This window comes from Thamnophis sirtalis, unplaced genomic scaffold, assembly GCF_051295495.1.
Source record: "Thamnophis sirtalis isolate CommonGarterSnake01/CBP01778 unplaced genomic scaffold, rThaSir2_p1.2 scaffold_3, whole genome shotgun sequence".
NCBI classification, from domain to species: Eukaryota; Metazoa; Chordata; class Lepidosauria; order Squamata; family Natricidae; genus Thamnophis; species Thamnophis sirtalis.
Genome location: NW_028261383.1, coordinates 145,146,196 through 145,169,243, shown reverse-complemented (window position 1 = coordinate 145,169,243; position 23,048 = coordinate 145,146,196). Strand labels below are relative to the sequence as shown.

At 37.8% G+C, this 23,048-nt stretch overlaps 1 protein-coding gene across 1 annotated transcript; it reads right to left on the bottom strand.

Moving 5' to 3' along the window:
* Nucleotides 1-4,060: 4,060 nt before the first annotated feature.
* On the bottom strand, nucleotides 4,061-17,188 carry TMEM100 (transmembrane protein 100). The gene is made up of 4 exons (XM_087710331.1): nucleotides 17,152-17,188; nucleotides 11,927-12,104; nucleotides 11,021-11,181; nucleotides 4,061-4,681 (listed from the first exon to the last, which is right to left on the bottom strand). The coding sequence occupies exon 4, from the start codon at nucleotides 4,642-4,644 to the stop codon at nucleotides 4,210-4,212; it is 435 nt and encodes a 144-aa protein (XP_087566457.1). The 5' UTR covers nucleotides 4,645-4,681; nucleotides 11,021-11,181; nucleotides 11,927-12,104; nucleotides 17,152-17,188; the 3' UTR covers nucleotides 4,061-4,209.
* Nucleotides 17,189-23,048: the final 5,860 nt, after the last annotated feature.

The window sequence follows — 23,048 nt, the reverse complement described above, 5'->3', positions numbered from 1 at the left end:
ATGAGTCACTGAGCACATGGCCTCACAGTCCAGACAAGGGTACAGTTGGCACACAATCCCAAATTGTGGAAAGGTTCTTCTAAACATGACTGCCACCTGTTCTTTGAGCAGGAGTCACGAGTCTAGGAAAATCCCCAAGTTGCACGTCTATCTGGAGTAGAGCCACTCCATCCAGAACTAACGATAATAAACCTCTGGATCCAAAGATTCCACAATTACTCCATCTTACCAGAGTTCAATAACAGCCTATTGTCCCCCACCCAGACCCCTACAGCATCTAGGTGCTGTGAAAGCAGACAACATCATTTGGCTTACAAGTGAAAAATGGCTAGCATCCACTTTGAATTAAATTCAGTGATCTGCTAGAATAATTTTATTTGCATTTAAGGCATTTAATGTTACTATTTCAATTTGTGTTTGATTTCAGCTTTCTGAAATGTTACTGCTTTAGGCTTGGTTCATAGGATCTTTTATTGTATTTTCAGTTTTAACATAGATTTTGCATATACTGCCCCATACATTTCTTAAATAAAGATGCAGAAGAGAAAGCTCAACATTAGCAGAATTTTAGAGATTCAACTGCACTTAATAAACCACAATTGTAAAAGCTTTCAGGGACTGGATCAAAGTTCCATCTGCAAAGTTAAATGTTCTTCCTCTCTAGTTTCACATGTTCCTTAGAATTTCAGTAGGGCAGGGATGAACAAAATACATTGAAGCCATCTCTGGCTGTGCATTTGTATATCCATATTGGTCTTCTGGGATGGATCAGTACAGGTAGTCCTCAACTTACAACAGTTTATTTAGAGACCATTTGAAGTTAACGGCACTGAAAAAGTGACTTATGACCATTTTTCATACTTATGACCACTGCAGCATCCCCATGGTCATGTGATTGATATTTGGATGTTTGACATTTGACTCACATTTATGATGGTTGCAGGATCCCAGGTCACGTAATCACATTTTGCAACCTTCTGACAAGCAAAGTCAATGGGACAACCATATTCACTTAACAATTTGGGTTACTAATTTAACAACTATAGTGATTCAGTTAACAAATGTGTCAAGAAAAATCATAGCATGGGGCAAAACTCCCTTAAAAAATTTCTCACTTAGTAACATAAATTTTGTGATCAATTATGGTTGTAAACTGAGGATTACCTGTACCAGATCAGAATGGAAATAACTAAACTTTGTGAAGCTCTAGCAGCAGAAATTCTTTATTATTTTTAAAATGAAGGGTTCATTAGAAAAATATCAAAACCACCCCAAAGTGCTAAGTATGAGAGCTTTATAATAATAAAATTTATAGAAAAAATCACTTTTAGCTATACAGATATTTTGTTTACTTTGGGCTAATAGGCATCGAGATTAACTTATGTGTAAGTATTAATCCCCCGCCCATGAGTACCCAAAATTTTTGAAAAAGTACCATAAATTTCTTAGGAACAAAACAAGAGCAGAGAAGTGATCTGAGAATTCACTAATGCAGTTACTGTAGGCCTTAAAAAAATAAGTTGATGAAATATGTATATGAACTTTTCATCTATTGAAAACCTAATGCCACAAAATTGGAGGAGATAGCCGTGAGCAGGCTTTTGGCATTTTTAGGTGTTTTCTGATCGCCTTCTCAATTTTCTTGACATTTCCTGTTTCTAACATTATCCAAGCATTCAGAATACAGGTGAAACTCAAAAAATTAGAATATCATTCAAAAGTTCATTTATTTCAGTAATTCAACTTAAAAGGTGAAACTAATATATGAGATAGACTCATTACATGCAAAGCAAGATAGTTCAAGCTGTCATTTGTCATAATTGTGATGATTATGGCTTACAGCTCATGAAAACCCCAAATCCACAATCTCAGAAAATTAGAATATTGTGAAAATATTCTAGGCTCAAAGTGTCCCACTCTAATCAGCTAATTAAGCCATAACACCTGCAAAGGGTTCCTGAGTCTTTAAATGGTCTCTCAGTCTGGTTCAGTAGGAATCACAATCATGGGAAAGACTGCTGACCTGACAGTTGTGCAGAAAACCATCATTGACACTCTCCATAAGGAGGGAAAGCCTCAAAAGGTAATTGCAAAAGAAGTTGGATATTCCCAAAGTACTGTATCAAAGCACTTTAATAGAAAGTTATGTGGAAGGGAAAAGTGTGGAAGAAAAAGGTGCACAAGCAGCAGGGATGGCTGCAGCCTGGAGAGGATTGAAAGGAAAAGGCCATTCAAAAGTGTTGGGGACTTTCACAAGGAGTGGACTGAGGCTGGAGTCAGTGCATCAAGAGCCACCACACACAGATGGATCCTGGACATGGGCTTCAAATGTTGTATTTCTCTTGTCAAGCCGCTCCTGAACAACAAACAATGTCAGAAGCGTCTTACCTGGGCTAAAGAAAAACAGACCTGTTCTGTTGCTCAGTGGTCCAAAGTCCTTTTTTCTGATGAGAGCAACTTTTGCATCTCATTTGGAAACCAAGGACCCAGAGTATGGAGGAAGAATGGAGAGGCACACACTGCAAGATGTTTGAAGTCCAGTGTGAAGTTTCCACAGTCTGTGTTGATTTGGGGAGCCATGTCATCTGCTGGTGTTGGTCCACTATGCTTCATTAAGTCTAGGGTCAACACAGCCATTTACCAGGAGATTTTGGAGCACTTCATGCTTCCTTCTGCAGATGAGCTTTATGGGGATGCTGACTTCATTTTCCAGCAGGACATGGCACCTGCCTACACTGCCAAAAGCACCAAAACCTTGTTCAATGACCGTGGGATTACTGTGCTTGATTGGCCAGCAAACTTGCCTGACCTAAACCCCATAATCTATGGGGCATTGCCAAGAGAAAGATGAGAGACATGAGACCGAACAATGCAGAAGAGCTGAAGGCCGCTAATGAAGCATCTTGGTTTTCCATAACACCTCATCAGTGCCACAGGCTGATAGCTTCCTTCCCACGCTGCATTGAGGCAGTAATTGCTGCAAAAGGGGCCCAAACCAAGTACTGAGTACATATGCATGCTTATACTTTTCAGAGATCCGATATTGTTCTATGTACAATCCTTGTTTTATTGATTGCATGTAATATTCTAATTTTCTGAGATTGTGGATTTGGGATTTTCATGAGCTGTAAACCATAATCATCACAATTATGACAAATCACAGCTTGAACTATCTTGCTTTGCATGTAATAAGTCTTATCTCATATATTAGTTTCACCTTTTAAGTTGCATTAATGAAATAAATGAATTTTTGCATGATATTTTAATTTTTCGAGTTTCACCTGTAGCTTGGACAACAAAAATCTTTGGTGCAGAAGACAGAGTTGAGGAGGAGGGCAATAAGCAGAGGCAATGCATAAGGACGGGGAAGCAAATAACATTCAAGATGGGTTTGCCAAATGGTTGTAGAAATAAAAAGGGAATTGCTTTATTTGCAGCCCTTTGTAAACCAAGCAAACATGCTAATCGATGAAGCATGCAATGAAAATGCTATTTTCATTTGGGGGATTGTACTGAGGCAGGCTCTATTTGTTCCATACAAAGGTAAACAACAGGTAGAAGCAGATTTTTTTCAAGGGAAATCTGGAGTAGAAAAACAGCTAAAGTTTAGGTGCTTCCCTGCCTTTCGTAGAACAGAAAAATATAGAATTATTTACCACTATAGTGACACAGATTTATTTGCAACTATTAGTCATAATAGAATTGTTCACAGGCTCCTCTTCCCAATCGCTTTCAAAAGTTGCTTCTCAGAAAAGTAATTCAAGGTAAGCTCTTGTTACATATATATATATACTTGAAACAAATAATTCTATGAAAAGTGATAGCTGTTAACAAAGAATTACCTTGTTCTTATGGGCATATATACATTATCAATTGCTTACTGCTATCTTTGACTATAATAGGTTTTTTTCACCTTAGCTAGCTTGTCTTGCTTTTAAGTTTATAATATAAATGGAGAGAAGGGTAAATGCCGATAGGAGACTAAATGGAAGGAAGAAACTACTAAGCCTAATTCACCTTGAAATATGTTTATGATAAAATGGATTCCAATTATTCCTGATTTTGCAAGAACTGTTTACTTAACATTGATAAATCCAAACAGTTATTAATAAAAGACATCCTGTAGCCCAAATGAAAATAAATAGATGTGCATTCTGTGACCGATTGCATTCTCTCTGTCTTTTTTAAAGTGTTTTTTAAGTGTAGTTCTTAAGCAAACAGGTTCCTCTGGTTAGCCACTAGAACTGTCTGGCTTTCACGCCTCTTGGTCTTCTTGTGGTGCTGGCGGATTTTCCAGCATAATGCACTTGACACCAGCAAAAAGAGTCCAGATGACAAGAGAACCAAACCAAGCACGGAGATGATGGATCCATGGGAGTTGAAGCTATATGCCACCGCAGTGACCACCACCCCAGCAATGAGAATCACCACCCCAAATGGGATTGTACAGCGGTAGCAGGAGAGTTCAGCTCCCCCTGTAGCAGCCGTCAGTTGGCATTCACTCACCAAAGGGACAGCTATTACCCTGTAGTCATTGTTGTTGCTTTTCTCCTGTGTTGCACACTGAGGACACTTGGAGCTTCCCAAGATCTCTTTAATAGGCTCGTCTGTCATCTTGCAATGTTTGACTAGCTTCTCTTGCATCAATGCTGAGGCTTGGGTGTTGTTTGAAAGGTTTCAGCTGTGAAAAGGAAATGGATTTGAATGCATGAATATTTCTGGACTATCTCTAGAAACAGGATGGACAATCTGCAGCCCCACATCTCTTTAACTCCCAGAGTCCTTTCTAACCCAGAGTCCATGGAATTTTGAATTGAGAAAGCAAATTGCATTATAAAAGTCTTAAAATAACATGAAACTACTTGCAGCATCCCAACAAATCCAAGAATAACCTGGACTCATTTATTTGCTACAACTCTTCCTATGGTACCCCTTATTCTTTCCTGGATAATGTTAAGACCATAGTCTACTTCAGGGGTGAAATTTAGCAGGGTCTGACAGGTTCTAGAGAACCGGTAGCGGAAATTTTGAGTAGATCGGAAAACCGGCAAATTCCACCTCTGGCTGGCCCCAGAGTGGGGAGGGAATGGAGATTTTGCAGTATCCTTCCCCTGCCATGCCCACAAAGGCATGACCACAGAACCGGTAGTAAAAAAAAAATTGAATTTCACCACTGGTCCACTTCCAGATCACCATTGGGAGACAAAAATATTTCCCCCCCCCCACAGCTATTATTCCTAACCTTGGAGTAATTGGCAAATCCTGTCATTTGTTTTGTTGAAAGCTAGGAGGAAATTAATCTTTCAAATGCAATTCGGAGCCATCTTCTGTGTTTTTACATTTCTAACTTAAAACTCAGACATTTCTCTACTACAATTTTGTAGTGATTCATTTGTTGTAATTTAATAATTGTGAGTTAGAATATAGATTGAGTAGTAAAAACGGCATAAGGAAATATTTTTGAAGTGTTAACAGGACAATCATTGGAATTGTTCAACATAAGTGCAACTGGTGTTCATCCAAATATTATGGCATAAATGGTATCATAATATTGAAAGATACAAAAAAAAAAAAGTATCAAGACCAGCAATTTCTTCTACATCTCCTGTACAGGTAAGGAATAGTTCCAGCTTTCTCCATAGCACATCTATATAATTTTGCATGCACAGTGAGAACATACAAACTCTGGTGTCTCTAGTTACACAATGTATCAACAGCAGGTGAAGGGAAGGTCCTCTGCTGAAGATCTTTTTTTCTCCATGAACAGTGGTAGATCACTTCTTCTGATGGCCATTGCACTTCTTTTTATAACTTATACTATATATTATGTAGGACTGTTGGGAAGGGCTTGGTTAGCTGTGGTGATCCAAATATAGAATGTTATTTGGCTACAAAATTTCACTGGCTTCAATTCTGATTGATGTATTTTTGGTTATTTATACATTTTTGGATTTTTAATAGGACACACTAGGAACATAATAGCATTGTGTTCTTTTGTAGTGATTGGTGTGGAACTGTTTAATTGATCCTGAAGTTTCTGATTCAGTTTGGGTTTGAAATAGTTAAAGAAATATGGGTTGATCTCTGATAATCATATAAAATTTGTTTTTGTTTTTACTGATGCCACTGAAATCAAGGAGAAAAAGAGAAAGTTGATGTAGAACTGTCAAGTTTTAACTTATTCAGGTCAGTGCCTCAATAGAACTAACTACCATATACTTTGCGGGTATCTTTTACTTATTGAAAACATTTACTCTGAGCGTTTCCAAACCTTAAGGCAGTTTCCAACAATACAACAATGAAAATAAAAAAATATTTGAGATTTTTTCAGGCTACTAGACTGCACAGCTCACACAAGGCAAACTGATCCCCTACTGTTTGTATGTGCAGCCTTCTCCCAGTCATTTGCAAACAGTCATTTCCTTCCAGATAGAAGAAAAGCAGGGAGCATGAATGTTTACAACATCTGCTAATTATGGCTTTTACAAAAGCACTGACACTTTCCCTGGCCAGTCTGAAAAACTCAGTGGAAAAGAGGTAAGAAGAGGGAGAAAAATATTTCCAATTTAAGATAGCAGAATCAAATACCATGTTAGACCAACACTCCTATTTATACCCTAATTAGGAATAATCTCAGCATAAAAATATTTTAATGAAATATTCATTTCCGTTTTTGGAGAGCAACCAAACATGAATTATTCTAGCACAGCGGGACTGGAGTGATACTACTGTAGTGCTATACACTGCTGAATGTGTATTTTGCTACTATTCTTAGATTTTTATCCCATCTTTATATTTAGTTAACTTAAGGCAGCAAACATATCTATTCTCCAAATTCCTATTTTCTCCACAACAACTCTGTGATATGGATTGGGTCAAGAGAAGAACTGGCCCAAAGTTACCAGGCTAGCTTTCATGTTAAAAGGAGGCCTAGAGCTCACACTCTTCTGATTTCTAGGCCAGCACCTTTATCCTCACATCAGATTGGCTCTCCATTTCCCCATTGGAAGTCACCATTTGTAAAGTAAAAGTCAAATAACAAGGTTTGTTGGTTTTTATTTAATATTATGGTAGACATTTTAGTTTAGAATAGGTGGTCTCTTATGAATGAACTAGCTTACTGTACTTACACACACACATATGCCCCACCATGGCCATCAAAAATTGAATACTGATTTTTAATTTACTTTATAATCATGATTATGTTTCATTCTATTTAAAAGAACAATTATTTTCTCAGTCATAACAAAACAATAAGAATGCTAACAAAATGTTTAAATCATAATTGTCCAAGTATCTCAAAAGGATACACCCAATGTTCCTAACATGTTAATATATTATATAAGTATATAACCAAGGGCGTATTGATAAAATCCACCTCGCAGTCTCTTAATTAATAAGGTAAAGACACTTTGCATTTTATATTCATGCTATGGCGATAATCAACTGAGCCCTACTAATGCAGTTGTTTAAATATTACATGGCATGGACTTGTGGAAATGTGTTTCAACAGCACAGAAACAAATAAGGATTTAGATAGAATAACTTTAATATTCAAGGACCAGCCAAAACATCTTATGAAAAGAAGTTCATAGCAAGAGAGGCTCACTAATGATATCCATTCCAACTTAAGGTGCTTTTGAAAAGTCATGATTTAATGGCCTTCTCAAAACTAACAGAATGGAGGACAACCTAATTTTGGGAATCTGCTGCTTCAAAATGAAATCTGGGATTGAGAAGGTTCATTCCTGCAGCATCTAAAATGACAATCTTTAAAAGAGAGAGCTCACCCTACCAGGCAAAAAGCTATGGAGGACTTTAAAGATGACATTGAATAACATCTAGAAAAGAACAAGCACCCCATACAGCTCTTGAAATAGAAGTGTTACTTGGGAGAAACGTAAGGCTTCCTCCACTCTTCAAGCCAATGCAGTCAATGCATTCTGAATCAATCTAAGCTTCTGGATGCTCTTCAAGGGAAACCTCACATATATTGCAGTAATTCGGTAACAAGCGGCTAAGGTACAAGTGATCCAGAATAATGTTTGCCAGTCTTCAGATCATTTAACATACCAGATGTAATCTGGTGACATTTGCCACTGGTTCTTTGTCAGAAGTTGGAAGTCCAGAGGGACCGCCAGATTATGAACCAGTTCTAAAAAAGGAAGTAAAACCAAAGATGGAATGTCTCTGGTACTGGAAATTCTCCATGTTCATTGCTACTTTGTTTTGTCAGGATTGAGCTTTCTTCATCAGATCCTAATTAACCTTCAAAGACTAGGACTGTGATGGCGAACCTATGCCACGTGGGCTACAGGTTGCACACGGAGCCATTTGTTAGGGCACGTGAGGTGTTGCCCTGTCAGCTCCAGCGCGCATAACTTCAGCCTTCTTTTGAGACCATTTTTCACCCTCCTTGAAGCTTCCGGAGGGCAAAAACCAGCCCTACGAGCAAACCGGAAGTCTATTCCCGAACTTCTGGGTTCCCCGTAGGTCCATTTTTCGTCCTCCGGAGGCTTCAGGGAAGCTCCTGAAGCTTCTGAAGAGCCTCCAGGGGTGTCGGGGGTGCTGTTTTCACCCTCCCCAGGCTCCTAGAAAGTCTCTGGAGCCTGGGGAGGGAGAAAAAATGTGCCCAAAGCAGGGGGGATGTGTGCACATAGCATTATGGGTGTGGCATGCCCACACATGACCTCCCTGCACTCCCCCCACTTTTGGCACGGGAGCCAAAAAAGGTTAGCCATCACTGGACTAGGACAAGGCTTCTTGTTCAGCCCAATGTCAAGATGAGCATTATCAGCATACTGATGATATGTGACTCCATGCCAATGAATATCCTCCCTAGCAGCTTCATATAGATATTAAATAGGAAGGGTAAAGTATCAAGTATTACTACTGACTGAAAACTCCCCTTTAGGAAGGAGGAAAACCACAATAAAATAATGTCCCCTACACCTAACTCTTGAAGTCGGGCTACAATAAACAGAGGTCTCAAATGCCGTATAAAGGTACAGCAAGACCGTGAGAGTCACACTTCCACTATCCCTGGCTCATTTACAGACCTGAAATAAGACTGAAAAAGCATGTAGACAATCTATTTCCTACAGTGTTCTTCAACCTTATCAATATCCTTCCCTAAAAAGAGAATGTTAGAGACTGGACAACAGTTATCTAATATAGCTAGATTAAGTGATAGCTTCTTAAGAAGAAGGTACACTACTACCTTTCTAAAGACAGGAGGTACTACTGCCTCTCTCAAGCGTGCATTAACCACTACCCTGGCACAGTCACCTGCTAGCTCATTGGAGACTTTCATCAAACAGAAAGACAGGCATCCAAACCACAAGCAGCAGAGCCAATACTGTGAAGAACATTGTCCCCTTCCTCAGAACCGAAAGAATCAAACTCTCCTGATTAAACTTGCAAGGAACACTCTTAGTAACCTCAATAGGATCTGCCTACTTAGCACTCAGTTCCAAATAGCTATGTGTGATTTTATTTTTCTCATCTTTATTTAATATGGTAAGGGTAACTTTAAATAGGCCACTGAATAGTAAACTATGGATCAGTAACATGTATTTTAGCGCTCATATTAGTATACGTAAGCTCAAGCTACACTCTTATAAGATCCAGAAATACTTGCTCTTTGTCTTTTCCTGATGTTGCTTTAGGTGTCTCTTCTGCTGTTTCACTTCCTGGAGCTCCTCAGTAATCCAAATTCTCATGAACTGGTGTTTAGGAAGAGGCCACCTAGGTGCAATTCTGTGCAAAGCTGAAGCAGTCCAAGTATTCCCAGATGGAGAGTAACACTTCAGCACAGAGACCCACCAGTGTTTAGAAATCCCCCCCCCCAAGTATTCTTTGGAAACCAAGTGGATCCATTATGTTCTTGGTTCAGGCCAATTAAAGGAGTCTACCTTCCTGTTTGGTAGTGCTGGTAAGATTCATAGCAATTAGAGAGTTATCTGAGCACATTAAAGGGCAGATGTTAACATTTATATATCACATTTGTTCCAAGCAATCATCAAAACTAACACGTGAACCCCTACGTGAGTTGGGACTGTGACTCATAGATTATCCATCTATCCAGGTTTATCCATCTATTCTGGTAGTAGCTCTTCAATATCTTTGGCAAATAAGTTTCTTATTTAAAAAGAAAATAAAAATGAATAACATTTTGCTTTCTAAAGAAGAAAAAAGAAAACTAGTCAACTCTCAAAGTGAGCAATACAGGCCATGAGGTTAACCTAAAAACAAACCTAGAGATTATAGGCTTGGTTGTCAATTGGATAATCTCTTGGATATCCTTTTATGACTGATCTGGTTTAATTACAGTGGAAGTGTCATATGTCTGTTGCAAACCACAATAAAAAAACTTGAGTTAAGCTATTATACCATATCATCTTTACTAACCATAACAATACTGCTGTCACTTTTTCAGTTGAGAAAACTAAAAGTATCCTTAAACACAGAGGCCTCAATATTTTTATTAACTTATTATCCATTCAGCATCATCAATGTATGTCATGTTCTGCAAAGTTTTCTAAGCAAAAGTTATTTCTCCCCAGAAAGATTACTGTTTAACAAGTGATAGTGAGAAAATCAAGATGAAACACACATTGGAGTGTCACTGTTTCATTCTTTAAATATGACTTATAATGCATTCTTCCTTTCTCTTTTTTTGCAAATGCATGGTTCTATATTTTTCCTCTTCCATGGGGCAAATGTGAACACCCTCCTAATATCAACATTTCTTCAAATCCAAAGAATGACAAAAAAATTCCTTATGATAGAATTCAAATCAAACATTGTAAATGTACAAATCAAACATTGTACTATAACATAAATGGATAAGAAATATAGGGCAGAGATTGTTCATCTTAACAAACTTGTTTAAAAAGCCTATTGAATGATACATTTGTATTTATTTCTTCAGTTATACTGATGCACATTCATTTCTCATCTAAGACCATGATGATTTATTATTGTTCATGCACACAAGCAAGAGCCAGCTTCCACCTACCTCTTCTGTAAAACATTTATCATGGCTTGTTTTGGCAAGCAACAGTGAAGGTTTATTCCAAAAATCAGACTTTTATTCTCCAAATCAGTCGATGAATAGCAAAAATTAAGGGCGTTTGTATTGTTGTTTTCTTGTGAAAACCAGACACTATATAGTGAGACCTAGAGAAAAGAAATTGGATAGAATGATATTTGCAAAAGGATGAAGTTAACATAAATGATAGAAATATTCAATGTAAGAAACAGCATAAGCTTTATTATATATATATATATATATATATATATATATATATATATATATATATATATATATATATATATATATATATATATATATATATATATATATATATATATATATATATATATATATATATATATATATATATATACTACTTCCATTCTCTGTCCTTCGGCTCGTCACAAGAGACCATCCAGACAGAACCCAATTTTTTTTTATTGTTGCCTTTTTGTTACATTTGTTATATTTGTGCTGATAAGGCTCGATTCCCAATAAGGGTATGGCTAGCTGATGAGAGCTAAATAGCTTGAAATAGATCTATACTAGTCTCCCTTTATTTATTTATCAGCACAAATACAACATATATATATATATATATATATTTGTGTGTGTGTGTATGTATGTATGTATATATATATACATACATACATACACATACACATAGTATTCAGGATTTCTGTTTATTAAATAAAGTACGCAGTGCAAAATGTATTAGTCAGACTATAGCTAACAGTTCTTAGGGTAATATATGACAAACGAGCACATACAGCACAATTCCTCAATCAGTTTTGAGGAATTTTTGTTAATTAAATCCTGCTGTTAAAAGATTTAAAAAAAAACCAGGAAGTAAACACTACTAGTTATTTCCCTTTTGGGGGGAATTACCTTTCTTTGGAAGAGTTCAACATCATTCAGCCCACCAGATTAGAATTCCATAGAATAGACACCAGAGCTCTACAAGCTCCATTATTTATGCCATTTGATCTGGTAACTTCATCCTTGTTTGTTCCTCATCAACTGCTCCAAAGAATTTTTTCAGCCTGGCTCATCTGACCAGAGAAGCCTCGAATATGACAGCGATCCAGAGGGAACAGGAAACACAAATCACTTGAGCAGCTTCTCTTCATACAGCATTCCAAATAAAACACTTGCATTTCTCTCTGTGAAGAAGACCCTACCTATATACAGCCCTGTCCTTAAGGAAAATGAATAACTACTTCAGGTGAGAGAAGCCGAGGAGCAGGATGCCAATTTCTCAGCCTGTCATCCTGTTCTTCCATGCTATCTTAGGTTATGGTGAGGTTAGAAAGATCTGTGTCATTCATTGTTTATTCTTAACTTGCTAAATCAGCTTGTTGCTTCAGGTATGGAGATAAATGGTTGTCCTGCTCATTCTTGAAAGCAGGATCTTGTCAGTTTCAGTTGTAGAAGAGAAAAAAAGGACAACCTTGCTCTCTGCTATCTTTCAAGCTGATCCCTTTTAAAATGACATACTTTCTTGAACACCTGCATTTCTAACAGCTACATCCCAGATTGACACTTTCCATGATTTCCCTAAGCAAGGAAGAGCCAAAGCAGCGTCAGCTAGAGCAACAGCTGTGAAACCACAAGGCAGTCAGGTTAACCTTCTGAACCTGCAAAAGATCTGCTACTAAGCTTACTCAACATTCCTTTCCTCTGCCTGAAAGGCTCTAGAGGACACTTTGGCCAGTATAGCACTGCAGGCCAAGGCTTCAGATCAGGGCTAGCAAGAAATGTGAGGAACAGATAGAGGGATAACTGCCTACATACTACTTGCATTGGATCAAAATACCATGCTGGGCTGATCCTGTTTTCTGATGACAGATATCCTCACTGTAATTGTCAATGATGTATTCAAAAACACAGCCTTGAATAGTAACATTGAAATATTTTCTTTTGCAACATGGCTTATAAGAGTACAAGGCTGAACTTTCAAAAACAATGTGACTCCAGTTGGTATTTTCAGATGCATCGGAGTATAACTCTCATAATTTGCAGCTAGGGTAGTCCCTGGTTTATAGTGATGGGAAATATAGGGCACACATCTGGACAACGCTTGCCCGTGGATGGTTGCTATATGGAAGTAGGGTATCTGCAATAGCAGTAGAGAAAAGGAAATGCACATGTTATTTTGAAGACTGTAATTCATGGGCAGTGGGGGTGGTCCTCATCCTAAAATTTGCTTTATGTTTAGGGGTTATTAAACAGTTAAAGGTTCTCATGTGCGCTCTCTCTTGCTCTCTTGCTCTTTCCCCCTCTCATTTTCTCTTTCTCACACACAAAATTCACATTCAGTTTAGTAGAAGGAGATTCAGATTTACAAAACCTTTTAGAGATCTTGAGGAAAAGGTCTGAATGCATAGATTGCAGCTTTGCACAGTAATAATCTATCCTAACTTCTCTTCCATATTTCAAGGATTAGGCAAGAAGTTATATGAAAGATCTCTATTTGCAAAACCTTTCAGAACTTTCTAAAAAAACCAATCCTGAGTTAAACAGACAGATTATCTGACCTGACATAAAGTTCTTATATTTCACAGAATTGAAAGATGGATGAAATTTAGAACTAGACATGTTCAATGAATTCCAATATCAGTGTGTGTTCTGCCAAAGCAAAGATTAGCTTTTCCACAGGTTAGATTTAAAAATACATTTATGCTTCTGAAAGGCAGATAAAATCACAGCTCCCCAAAAGATAATCTCTTTCCCTCTTTTGAAGGATCAACTCTTTTCGGGTATCAGTTATGACAGTTCATATTTGTAATGTCCCTGCTAGCTAGCTGACTGGATCAGTCAAATGAGGAAGATGTATATTTCCTACTTGAGGGGTGCTCTTATCTGAGAAGATTGCTAAGTGTGGCTGTATGGCAACTGCTATAAGGGGAATGTAGATCTAATGCCAGACTTTTTGAATTGTCTAAGTGTTGCTATATGAATTATTACTTACATTATTTTCTATCTATATATCACATTTTATGAGATATATTCCAACATTGTGCCAAATATTCTAATTAAACAAATTGATTTTATGGTCTTGCCATTCCAATTAAAACAATCTCTTAATATTATAACAACCTAAAAGTATCACCACAGACAAACTTGACTCAAACAAAAGCACAGAATGGGATATGATAACTAAGGATGCACAGTTTTCTGTCCCTTCACATTTATACATGGCTTTTACCACTTCTGAGATGAGCTACATCCAGCAGAGGTCTAAGGGAGGACTGAAATATCCACAGCTTATTTCAAGACAACTTATTAGAAACTGATTCTCAAGTATAAAGGATACATTATCAGAGGTCTTAGTAGCCGAGATGCATTTGTGTACATATAATTACAATGTACCCATAGAATGTGGAAATAGCTGAGCTCCTGAACAGCTTCTGGACAGTCAACCAGACAGTCATTCAGCCAATACTCAGTTGGCTACAAAGCTCCTTGAATACTGTACTTTTGGGCCAGTCAATTGATGATGAGGGCAAAGAAAAGCAGATTTGCCCTGTCCTGTGATGTCTGATTTAGCACTACTGCAGTATATAAACTCCATCAGTATATAGAGGACATTGGAGGGAAAGCCAGATAGATCTATAATGTACTGAAGTACACACCCACAACTACCATGGAACGTGCAGAAGGTTGGGCCAAATATTGAATTATTTGGTAGCTTTTAACATATTCTGAAAACTAAAGAGAAGGAGGGCTATTATTCTGTGGTAGAGCACATAGTTTGAATGACCAAAACACTGAGTTTAATTCATAGCATCACTAAGTGGAATTTTGTATGAGTCTGACCCAAACTATGAGCCTGACCCAGTGTCTGCATGAAATATTCAAAAATAATCAAAATCATACAAGCAAAAAATGTAAACCATCTAATCAACCCAGTATCATTTTTTTAAAAACAGTCATTAATTCTGATCAAAAGGAGAATAAATAGATATACTTGTGGTTCTGTACCTGTATGTCCTATTCTATCCTAACTGTATCAGTTCACAAATCCATATGCTTGTATGCATTTATAAAGATCACATTTTATATAGAGCAATCTTAAAGCTAATAATTATTCTGAAGTAAACTCTTACTGCTATGAACCAAAGAAACGTGGACAGGATCACACTAGGATATTATCTTTTGATCTTTTTCCTCATCCCTCCTGCCATGAGTTCCTCATTTCAATATTTCCTAACGTTTTCTGTTTTTCTTAAAAGACATATTTTTCTGCCTAAGGATAGAAAGAGATGACATCAGGATTGTCACAATCTTGAAAGAGGTGTGATTCTCCATATTCTAATAGTACTGTTAATGTTCTTCCCATCTTTGGTTGAACAAGGCTTGCAACTTTTGAAACATGAGAGAGTTTAGGAACAGAGCCTGTACTGGGGAATTATCTTCTTGCAAAAACAACTTTCTCCTTTGATCTTTCATGCCAGAGAAAACTATTCCAGTCTGTTTTTGTAAACCTTTCTCTACTCATTCCTTTGCTGCCTCCAATATTTTCTCTATCCCAACTTATCTTTACTTAGCTAAATTGCAAATCTTTCAGGCACTTCTACATCCTGACTAGTATCAATCCATTTGCCATCTTTACTGAGGTTTGGCAGAAGTTGTTATAGCAGGTGAGGCAGGGAAGAGCTGTTTATACAATATTTTACCAGATCCTAATCCCAGATGAAATATAGCCCAAGATTATTTGAAGAATTGAAAAAAAAGTAAAATAACTGTTAAGTATTAACTTTGGCATTTTGTGGAAAGAAGATTAAAAAGAAAATTATGGCTTCCAGGAATGTTCAAAGCTGGAACATTATTTACTTTAAAGTAAATAAAACACAGTAAAATTAATGATGGATCAGGATTGAAAAATCTGAATATAGCATTTATTAGTAGCTATAAGGGGTTGCTATATATTCTTACTCAGAAATAAACTCTCTTCCATTGAGAGTTTTACTTCCAAAATATTATGTACTGCACAACCTTGATGGCATAAATATTATGAGAATAGAAATCAAATTTTAATAACTTCATCTTGTGTAGACATACAATTCAATTTGTGTGCTAAGACCCATTGCTCCATTCCCCAATCCGCATGAATTCAACATTCATGTAGGTGCATCTTCCATTAATTCCCCCCCCCCCACACTACAGTTGACCTAGCTGATTTACAGAATAACACACCACCTCCAACAGTCCAGACATCAGTTTCAGGATGGTCAAGTAACATTCAACTGCAAATTAGACCACTAAGTCCAGTTGCATTTCAGATGGTTATAGAAACCCGAATCTTCAAGAAAAAAAAAAAATCCACAGGAAAACAACATTTCGCATATTACTATTCCTGCCCTTCCCTAGGTATTCGGGTTGGTAGGGAGGGGGGAGATCTGTGTAATCTAGTTTTAGTTCTCGCTGCACGTTGAAATACTATAAGCATGATTCCAAATATTAGTTCCGGTTGTGCGGTCCAAACTTTTACGTGCCTGTCTTTAAGCCCCATTGTAAAAATTAAGATCCTATAATGTGAGGCAACGCGGCTTGGAAAGCTAGCAGCGAGGAAAGTGGGGCCAGAGTGGTAAATCAAACCCCTTCGCTCATCGTCCGCAGTCAAACAGACGAATAAATGCATGAGTAAAATATATTGCGGGCCATTTATTTCAATATTAAGATTGAAAGAAAGCAACGCAGTTGCAGGAGAGTTTCGATTACTACACTACAGTGTCATATCTCTAAAAGTCGAGGAAAGATAGCCTAGAGAGTTTGGAGAGAAAGGTAAAAATATCTGGAAGCACTTATCCTTTTTAAAGATATTTTTTTAAAGAACTGCCTATAGCTATTGACAAACAAAAGGAAAAAAACACACATCAAAAATCCTGATTGCATTTAATATCCTCCCCTGAAGTTCCCCAGTGTTCTACGGTGATTTTTCGAGGTCCCCCCCCTCTCTAGTTCCCACTCATAACCGAGAACCGGAGTTACTGTTAAAAGATCAGCTTATTTAGGAAGGGAAGGGAAAAGCTAATGCCCGGAAAAGTTTCCACCAGTTCTCCTTTTAAATCCAACCCGGGAGCCAAAAACGAGCCGTGTGAGCAGCTTACCTCCGCTCGATCAGCGAAGAACTGAACATACACTTGCCCAGAGCGCTCCGAAGAGGGGGAAGCTAGGGACTGTAAACAAACGGCTGAACCAGAGGTTTAAAAAAAACAAAAAACCACCAAGGGACCGGAGTCAATTTCACAAGATTAAATGAAAAGCGTTCTTGGAGGGAACAAGCTGCTGGGGGATAAACTTCATTCATTCTGGGTGGTCTCAGCGAAATCACCACCAAGGGGCGTCTAGGGAAGCAGACTCATTTTTTGCTAATGACAGAATGCAACAGCAGGGAAGCTGAGAATTGTTAGTTTGGAGAAAGGTTCCAGGAGACTTTGTAATGGGCAAAAGTATGTCTTTATAGAAACAAGGACAAGTCCCCTTCTGCAATCAATCGTTACAGGATATCTGAGTAATTATGTACCTTTGAGCAAAAAACAGCTGTTCAGAAATTAATTCAATAATTTGCTTTTATTTTATAAGGTCGTTTATGATTATTTACACACAGGCTTTATAAAAATTCTCAGGTGTTATATTGTATCTATTGATATCCCTCGCCTATGTGAGCTTCGTAGCTATAAAGGAAAAAAATAAACTGGTTGGCTGACAGAGATTATTGGGAGCTTAATGTATATTTCCTTCTATGCCAGTGATGGCGAACCTTTTAGATATTGAGTGTCCAAACTGCGCATATGTGCATGCATGCATGTGCACACATGCACAGCAGAGACCCGAAGACCAGTTGGCTGGTGGGAGGTGGGGCATCTCAAGAGTGCAGCAATCCGGCAGCGCAGCAAGAGGTAACATCTTTTTCTTTTGTGAACTTCTGTTTCGGTGTTTGCAGGGAAACAGAAGCTCATAAAAGAAACACCACGGAGATCTGACCTGGAGTGACAGTGCGCATGCCAGAAGAGAGGGTTCTGTGTGCCACCACTGGCACGGTTGCCATAGGTTTACCATCACTGTTCTAGGCCATAGGTGTCACTTACAGCCACAATTACATCAAAGTGGTGACATTTATATATGTTACTATGTAAATGTTTCTATTATAAAATTTGCATCAATCACATCATATATGTTGCCTGGATATTCCATTACTTGTCATCTATTGTCCATTCTGCTAACATCTATATCTTGAGTCACCCTTCACTTATTGTATAGCTTTGCACCAGTCATTATTTGCAGAATTACCACCCTCAAAAGGGTGCTATTAAAAAAAAAAGTAAGGGGGCAGAAAATCAACATGTCTCCAACTCTTTGGAAGAAAAGGAAGGTGCACATAGGAAGAATATGTAATTTTAATATGGCACTGATCAAAATGTGTTGGGTTCCTTAATGCCCAACAAATGTGCATATGTCACACTGACTCATGGACTATTTAACTATATTGTAGCTTAGCATATTGTACAAATTCCATTCCATTCATGTAAGTGAGAGCTCAATATGATGTGCAAGTTGTGGAATTGGGTTAAATGAATAAACATGAAGTAATAATGGCTAAGTATTCATGAGAGATAGCTAGTCTGGTGTAGTGGTTAAGACATTTGGCTAGAAACCAGGAAACAATGTATTCTAGTACTGCCTCAGGCAGAAAGCCAGTTGCGTGACTTTGGCCACTCCACCCCTTTCAGCTCTAGAAGAAGGCAAGGGCAAACCACTTCTGAAAATCTTACCAGTAAAAGAGCAGGAACCAGTCCAGGCAATTGCCATGAGTTCATACTGAGTCAAAGATACCAAGAAAAAAGTAACAAAGCCAGTAAGGCTGTGAAACAGCTTTTGTGGGTTTTCTGTGAACACATGACTTTCTCAATATCTACAAAATGTTGGCTATCTACTGAAAAAGACAAAATATTCTCCAAATTGGGAATATAGCCAAGGATGGAATAATAAAACAGCCTTCTGAAAAAGAAATGGCTGAGCAGTACCTAAACAGAAAAAACACCAGTGGTGGGTTTCAAAATTTTTTAGAACCTCTTCTGTAGGTGTGGCCTGCTTTGTGGGAGTGGCTTTCTGGTCATGTGACTGGTGGGAGTGGCTTGTCGGCCATGTGACTGGATGGGCATGGCCAATTTGTAAAATGTGGTGAAACTCACTTAACAACGCTCTTGCTTAGCAACCAAAATGTTGGCTCAGAAACTCTGGCATTTGAAGCACGCAAGTCTTAAAGCTGCCAAGTTACAAGACCCTTGCATCCTAACCCTTTAGAAAAAAAGCCCCAGGGGTATTGAAACTTCACAACTTTAAGACTTGTGGACTTCAACTCCCAGAATTTCTCCTCTTGCTCTTCATCTTGATGATGTGTGGACAGGCGGGGGGAGGGAGCTGGAACCGGTTCTAAACGGCACTGTAGATTTGTAGAACTTCTTCTATAGAAGAGGTTAGAACTGGCAGGAACCCACCCCTGAAACACACCATAGGTCTGTTAGGCATTCCATGCAGCCTTCTGTACATAAACCATAGAATTTTACATGATCATTTATTATGTTAATGAATAGTGACACTCTTAGAACAACAGGCTTTTCACTAAATATTTATCTAGCAATTTTCAGGCTAAAGCAATGAATCCAAAAAAGACTAATCCAACAACTTGCAAGAGTTAGACTGAAACATGAGCAAAAAGGATCATTGTCACTTTGGTCTGCTTGGCAATTTCAACATTGCAAAAGAATTGGAGAGAAAGATGTTTATTCTTCAGTAAGTACCATAGGATGTTCAGAGTGGGATACTCCCAGCAGGGGCCAGAAGGCAGAATGAAAAGGTCTGAATGTGAACATAAAGGAGCAAATCTTCTATTTCTTAAGACACCATTTGCCAGATGCAATAAAACTGGTGCCTCCTTCTTATTAAGAAAACAAGGGCTCTTTTCCTGGAGAATGAACAATTCTGAGAGGGTGTAACTGTTCATAATTATGATGTGCTTTGTAAGAATGTCAACAAAAGAAAAGACCTTTTGAAGATCCAATGTTTTTGAAATATGTCAGTGTAGAGATTTGTGTTTTTGAAAGGATGTTTAATTAAAACTTTAAAAAATATGTAGCCTTTACTCCACAACAGAGGTTAGCAAAAAGTTGTACAAAGTATCCCAAAGTGTGATTCAAAACACATCTTGTTGTTAAAATAGAGAATTTTTGAGTTAAAAAGGCTACCTACCACTCCTTTTGCCAGCAGAAAAATAAACTGACATAAAAATCTGCCTCTACACTGGTAATCCATATATTGTCATAGGTACAATGCAGCAAATTATTCTGTCCTTATAGAGTAGAGGTTATGATATAGCCAACAATTGTTTATCACCCTTCCCTACCCTTGCTCTAATTCATTCATTCATTCATTCATTCATTCATTCATTCATTCATTCATTCATTCATTCATTCATTCTCTATAACCAACCATCTCAGCCAAGTGACACTACTGTAGGTAGCTTGTAATTCTAAAACTATAAAACACCCGCCCTTTTTTTTTACAAATCTCTAATCCCTTAATTTGGGGTAGAGCCTGGGCAACTGAAGGGAGCTGAGTGTTTATTACTTAGATTCCCTGCCTGACTCCTATGTGGAATTCCGAGAAAGAAACATCTGCTGCTATCTACTGGTAGGGTTGAACTCTTTACCTTCTGAGTAAGAGGCAAGCATCTTCAACATTATGCCACCATGCTGTTTGAAACCTCTTTGCAAGACATAGCTGCCACTACCTCCATTGATTCTGTTTTAAAATTGGAATCCAATGTAGAATTATCATGAGCAACTTTGAATATACTTTGTGCAGTATATACCTCACAATGACCCTTTAGGTGAGCTCTGCCAACTAGCAAGCAGTTGGTGGGGAAGTGGCTGTCTCTCATTTACTCTGCACGCACTATCACCACTGCTAATCCACCATGATAGGTGTGGGTGTGGGAGCAGGCTGCATGATGAAGCATGAAAGAAAGCCAGGACTCTCCTGCATAACTGTCCTTGTACTTGTATGTGTACCTGGTGGCCTTTGGGGATAGTCTGGTCTGAAAGAAGTCAAGTCTTCTACTACACAGAAGAGAATAATTGTGGAATACAATAGAGACCAGGAGGGAAGGAGTAATATGTATCCTAATTTAAGTTTCAGATCAGATTACGCAACTCCATAAGGATAAGTAAGTAAGGGAGGGAGGGAGGAAGGGAGGAAGGAAGGAAGGAACCAAGCTATGTCAGTATTAGTTAGATGCAAGTTAGGAAAGTCTTATGAATATATGGAAAATAGAAATGTGCAATTCTGACTTGTTATTTCAAATTAACATTCTGAATATGTCCTTGTTATATTCCTTTCACATTTCCTATGCCATTGGCTCAGTGAAGTAAAAAAATGGAAGCTACTTTGTGTTCTGCCTAACTGTATACAGTCAAATCCTTTAAAAAGATTTTATCCAAAGATTCTGTTTTAATCTTATGCTATATTTACTAATTTGCTTAGATGCTAGTTTCTTATTATCTGCATGTAACTGTTTAAATACAATTTCTGCCCCTTATGAAATGGATTTTCCCCCAAAACTTGCTCTTTAGAGCTATATTAAGTGTACCTTAATATTTCCTTTTTGAATGCAGAAAATGGTATATACCCAATTACAGCCAAAATAATGAAGGTGTTTAATTATAGGGTTAAGCTTTAATTACTGGGTTAAGCAGATTCACAATCTGTCAAGTTGTGTCTTTTGAAGCAAATGAAATTTCCCACTTCACTTTGCACTTTTCATTTTTCCCCTGCAATTGTTGCTTTATGTTTTTAACCAATTACCATATACCTTCCTCCTCCTGTTTTCCACACAATAACCTGTGAGGTGAGTTGGGCTGAGGGAGAGTGACCAGCCCAAGGTCACCAGCTTGCATACATGACTAAGGTGGGACTAGAACTCACAGTCTCCTAATTTTTAGCTTGGTGCATTAACCACTAGACCAAACTGGTGCTTTGGGGGCCAATTCAGTCAATATTTAATATTTGATCAATTCAAGTGGGGGCTGTATTATGGAAGCTGGCAAGCTTTCCTCAAATAATGAAACCCATTAATGATTTTATTGAAATTATTAACTTTTTACTTTTATAGTTAATGTAGAAATATAGCTCTGTATGTTTTGGTTACTCTTATGGATTCTGGTGTGTTTTAATTTTGTTGGTTATGTTTTTACTTAACCTTCATATTGATTATTATACTCTGTTATGGTTGAAACAATAAACAGAACAAACTCGCTTAGACCTCCACACTGTTCTAATTAACTCTAAGCAGATTAAAAATTTTCCTCACAGCAATGAACTTATCTATATAAACCCTAACAATATAATTGGTAAAATGAGCTCTTTAAACAAAAATTCTCATTACAAGAATCCACATTATCACATTAATAATAAAATTTCCTGGTGTTTCTTCCATCTCAGGAATGGATAATCAGAGTCTCTTTCTATCCATGTGGAAAATCCAAGTCCTTACAGTCGTCCTCTTGGGGTTAGCTCCTCCATAGGAAAAGACATAAATGTACGAGATATTCACATTCCTTCAAAATTTCAGTATCTTCAAAGTTTTACCTGAGATTCGGTGGCTCAATGGCTAAGATGCTGAGCTTATTGATAAGAATGGTGGGCAGTTTGGCAATTCAAATCCCTAGCACTGCATAACAGAGTGAGCTCCCATTACTTTTCCCAGCTTCTGCCAACCTAGCAGTTTGAAAACATGTAAAAATGCAAGTAGAAAAATAGGGACCACCTTTGGTGGGAAGGTAACAGCATTCCGTGCGACTTCGGCATTTAGTCATGCTGGCCACATGACCACGGAGATGTCTTTGGACAGCGCTGGCTCGGAGATGAGCACTACCGCCTAGAGTCGGGAAAGACTAGTAAATATGTGCGAGGGGAACCTTTACTTTTAAAGCTTTGGCTGCTGTGG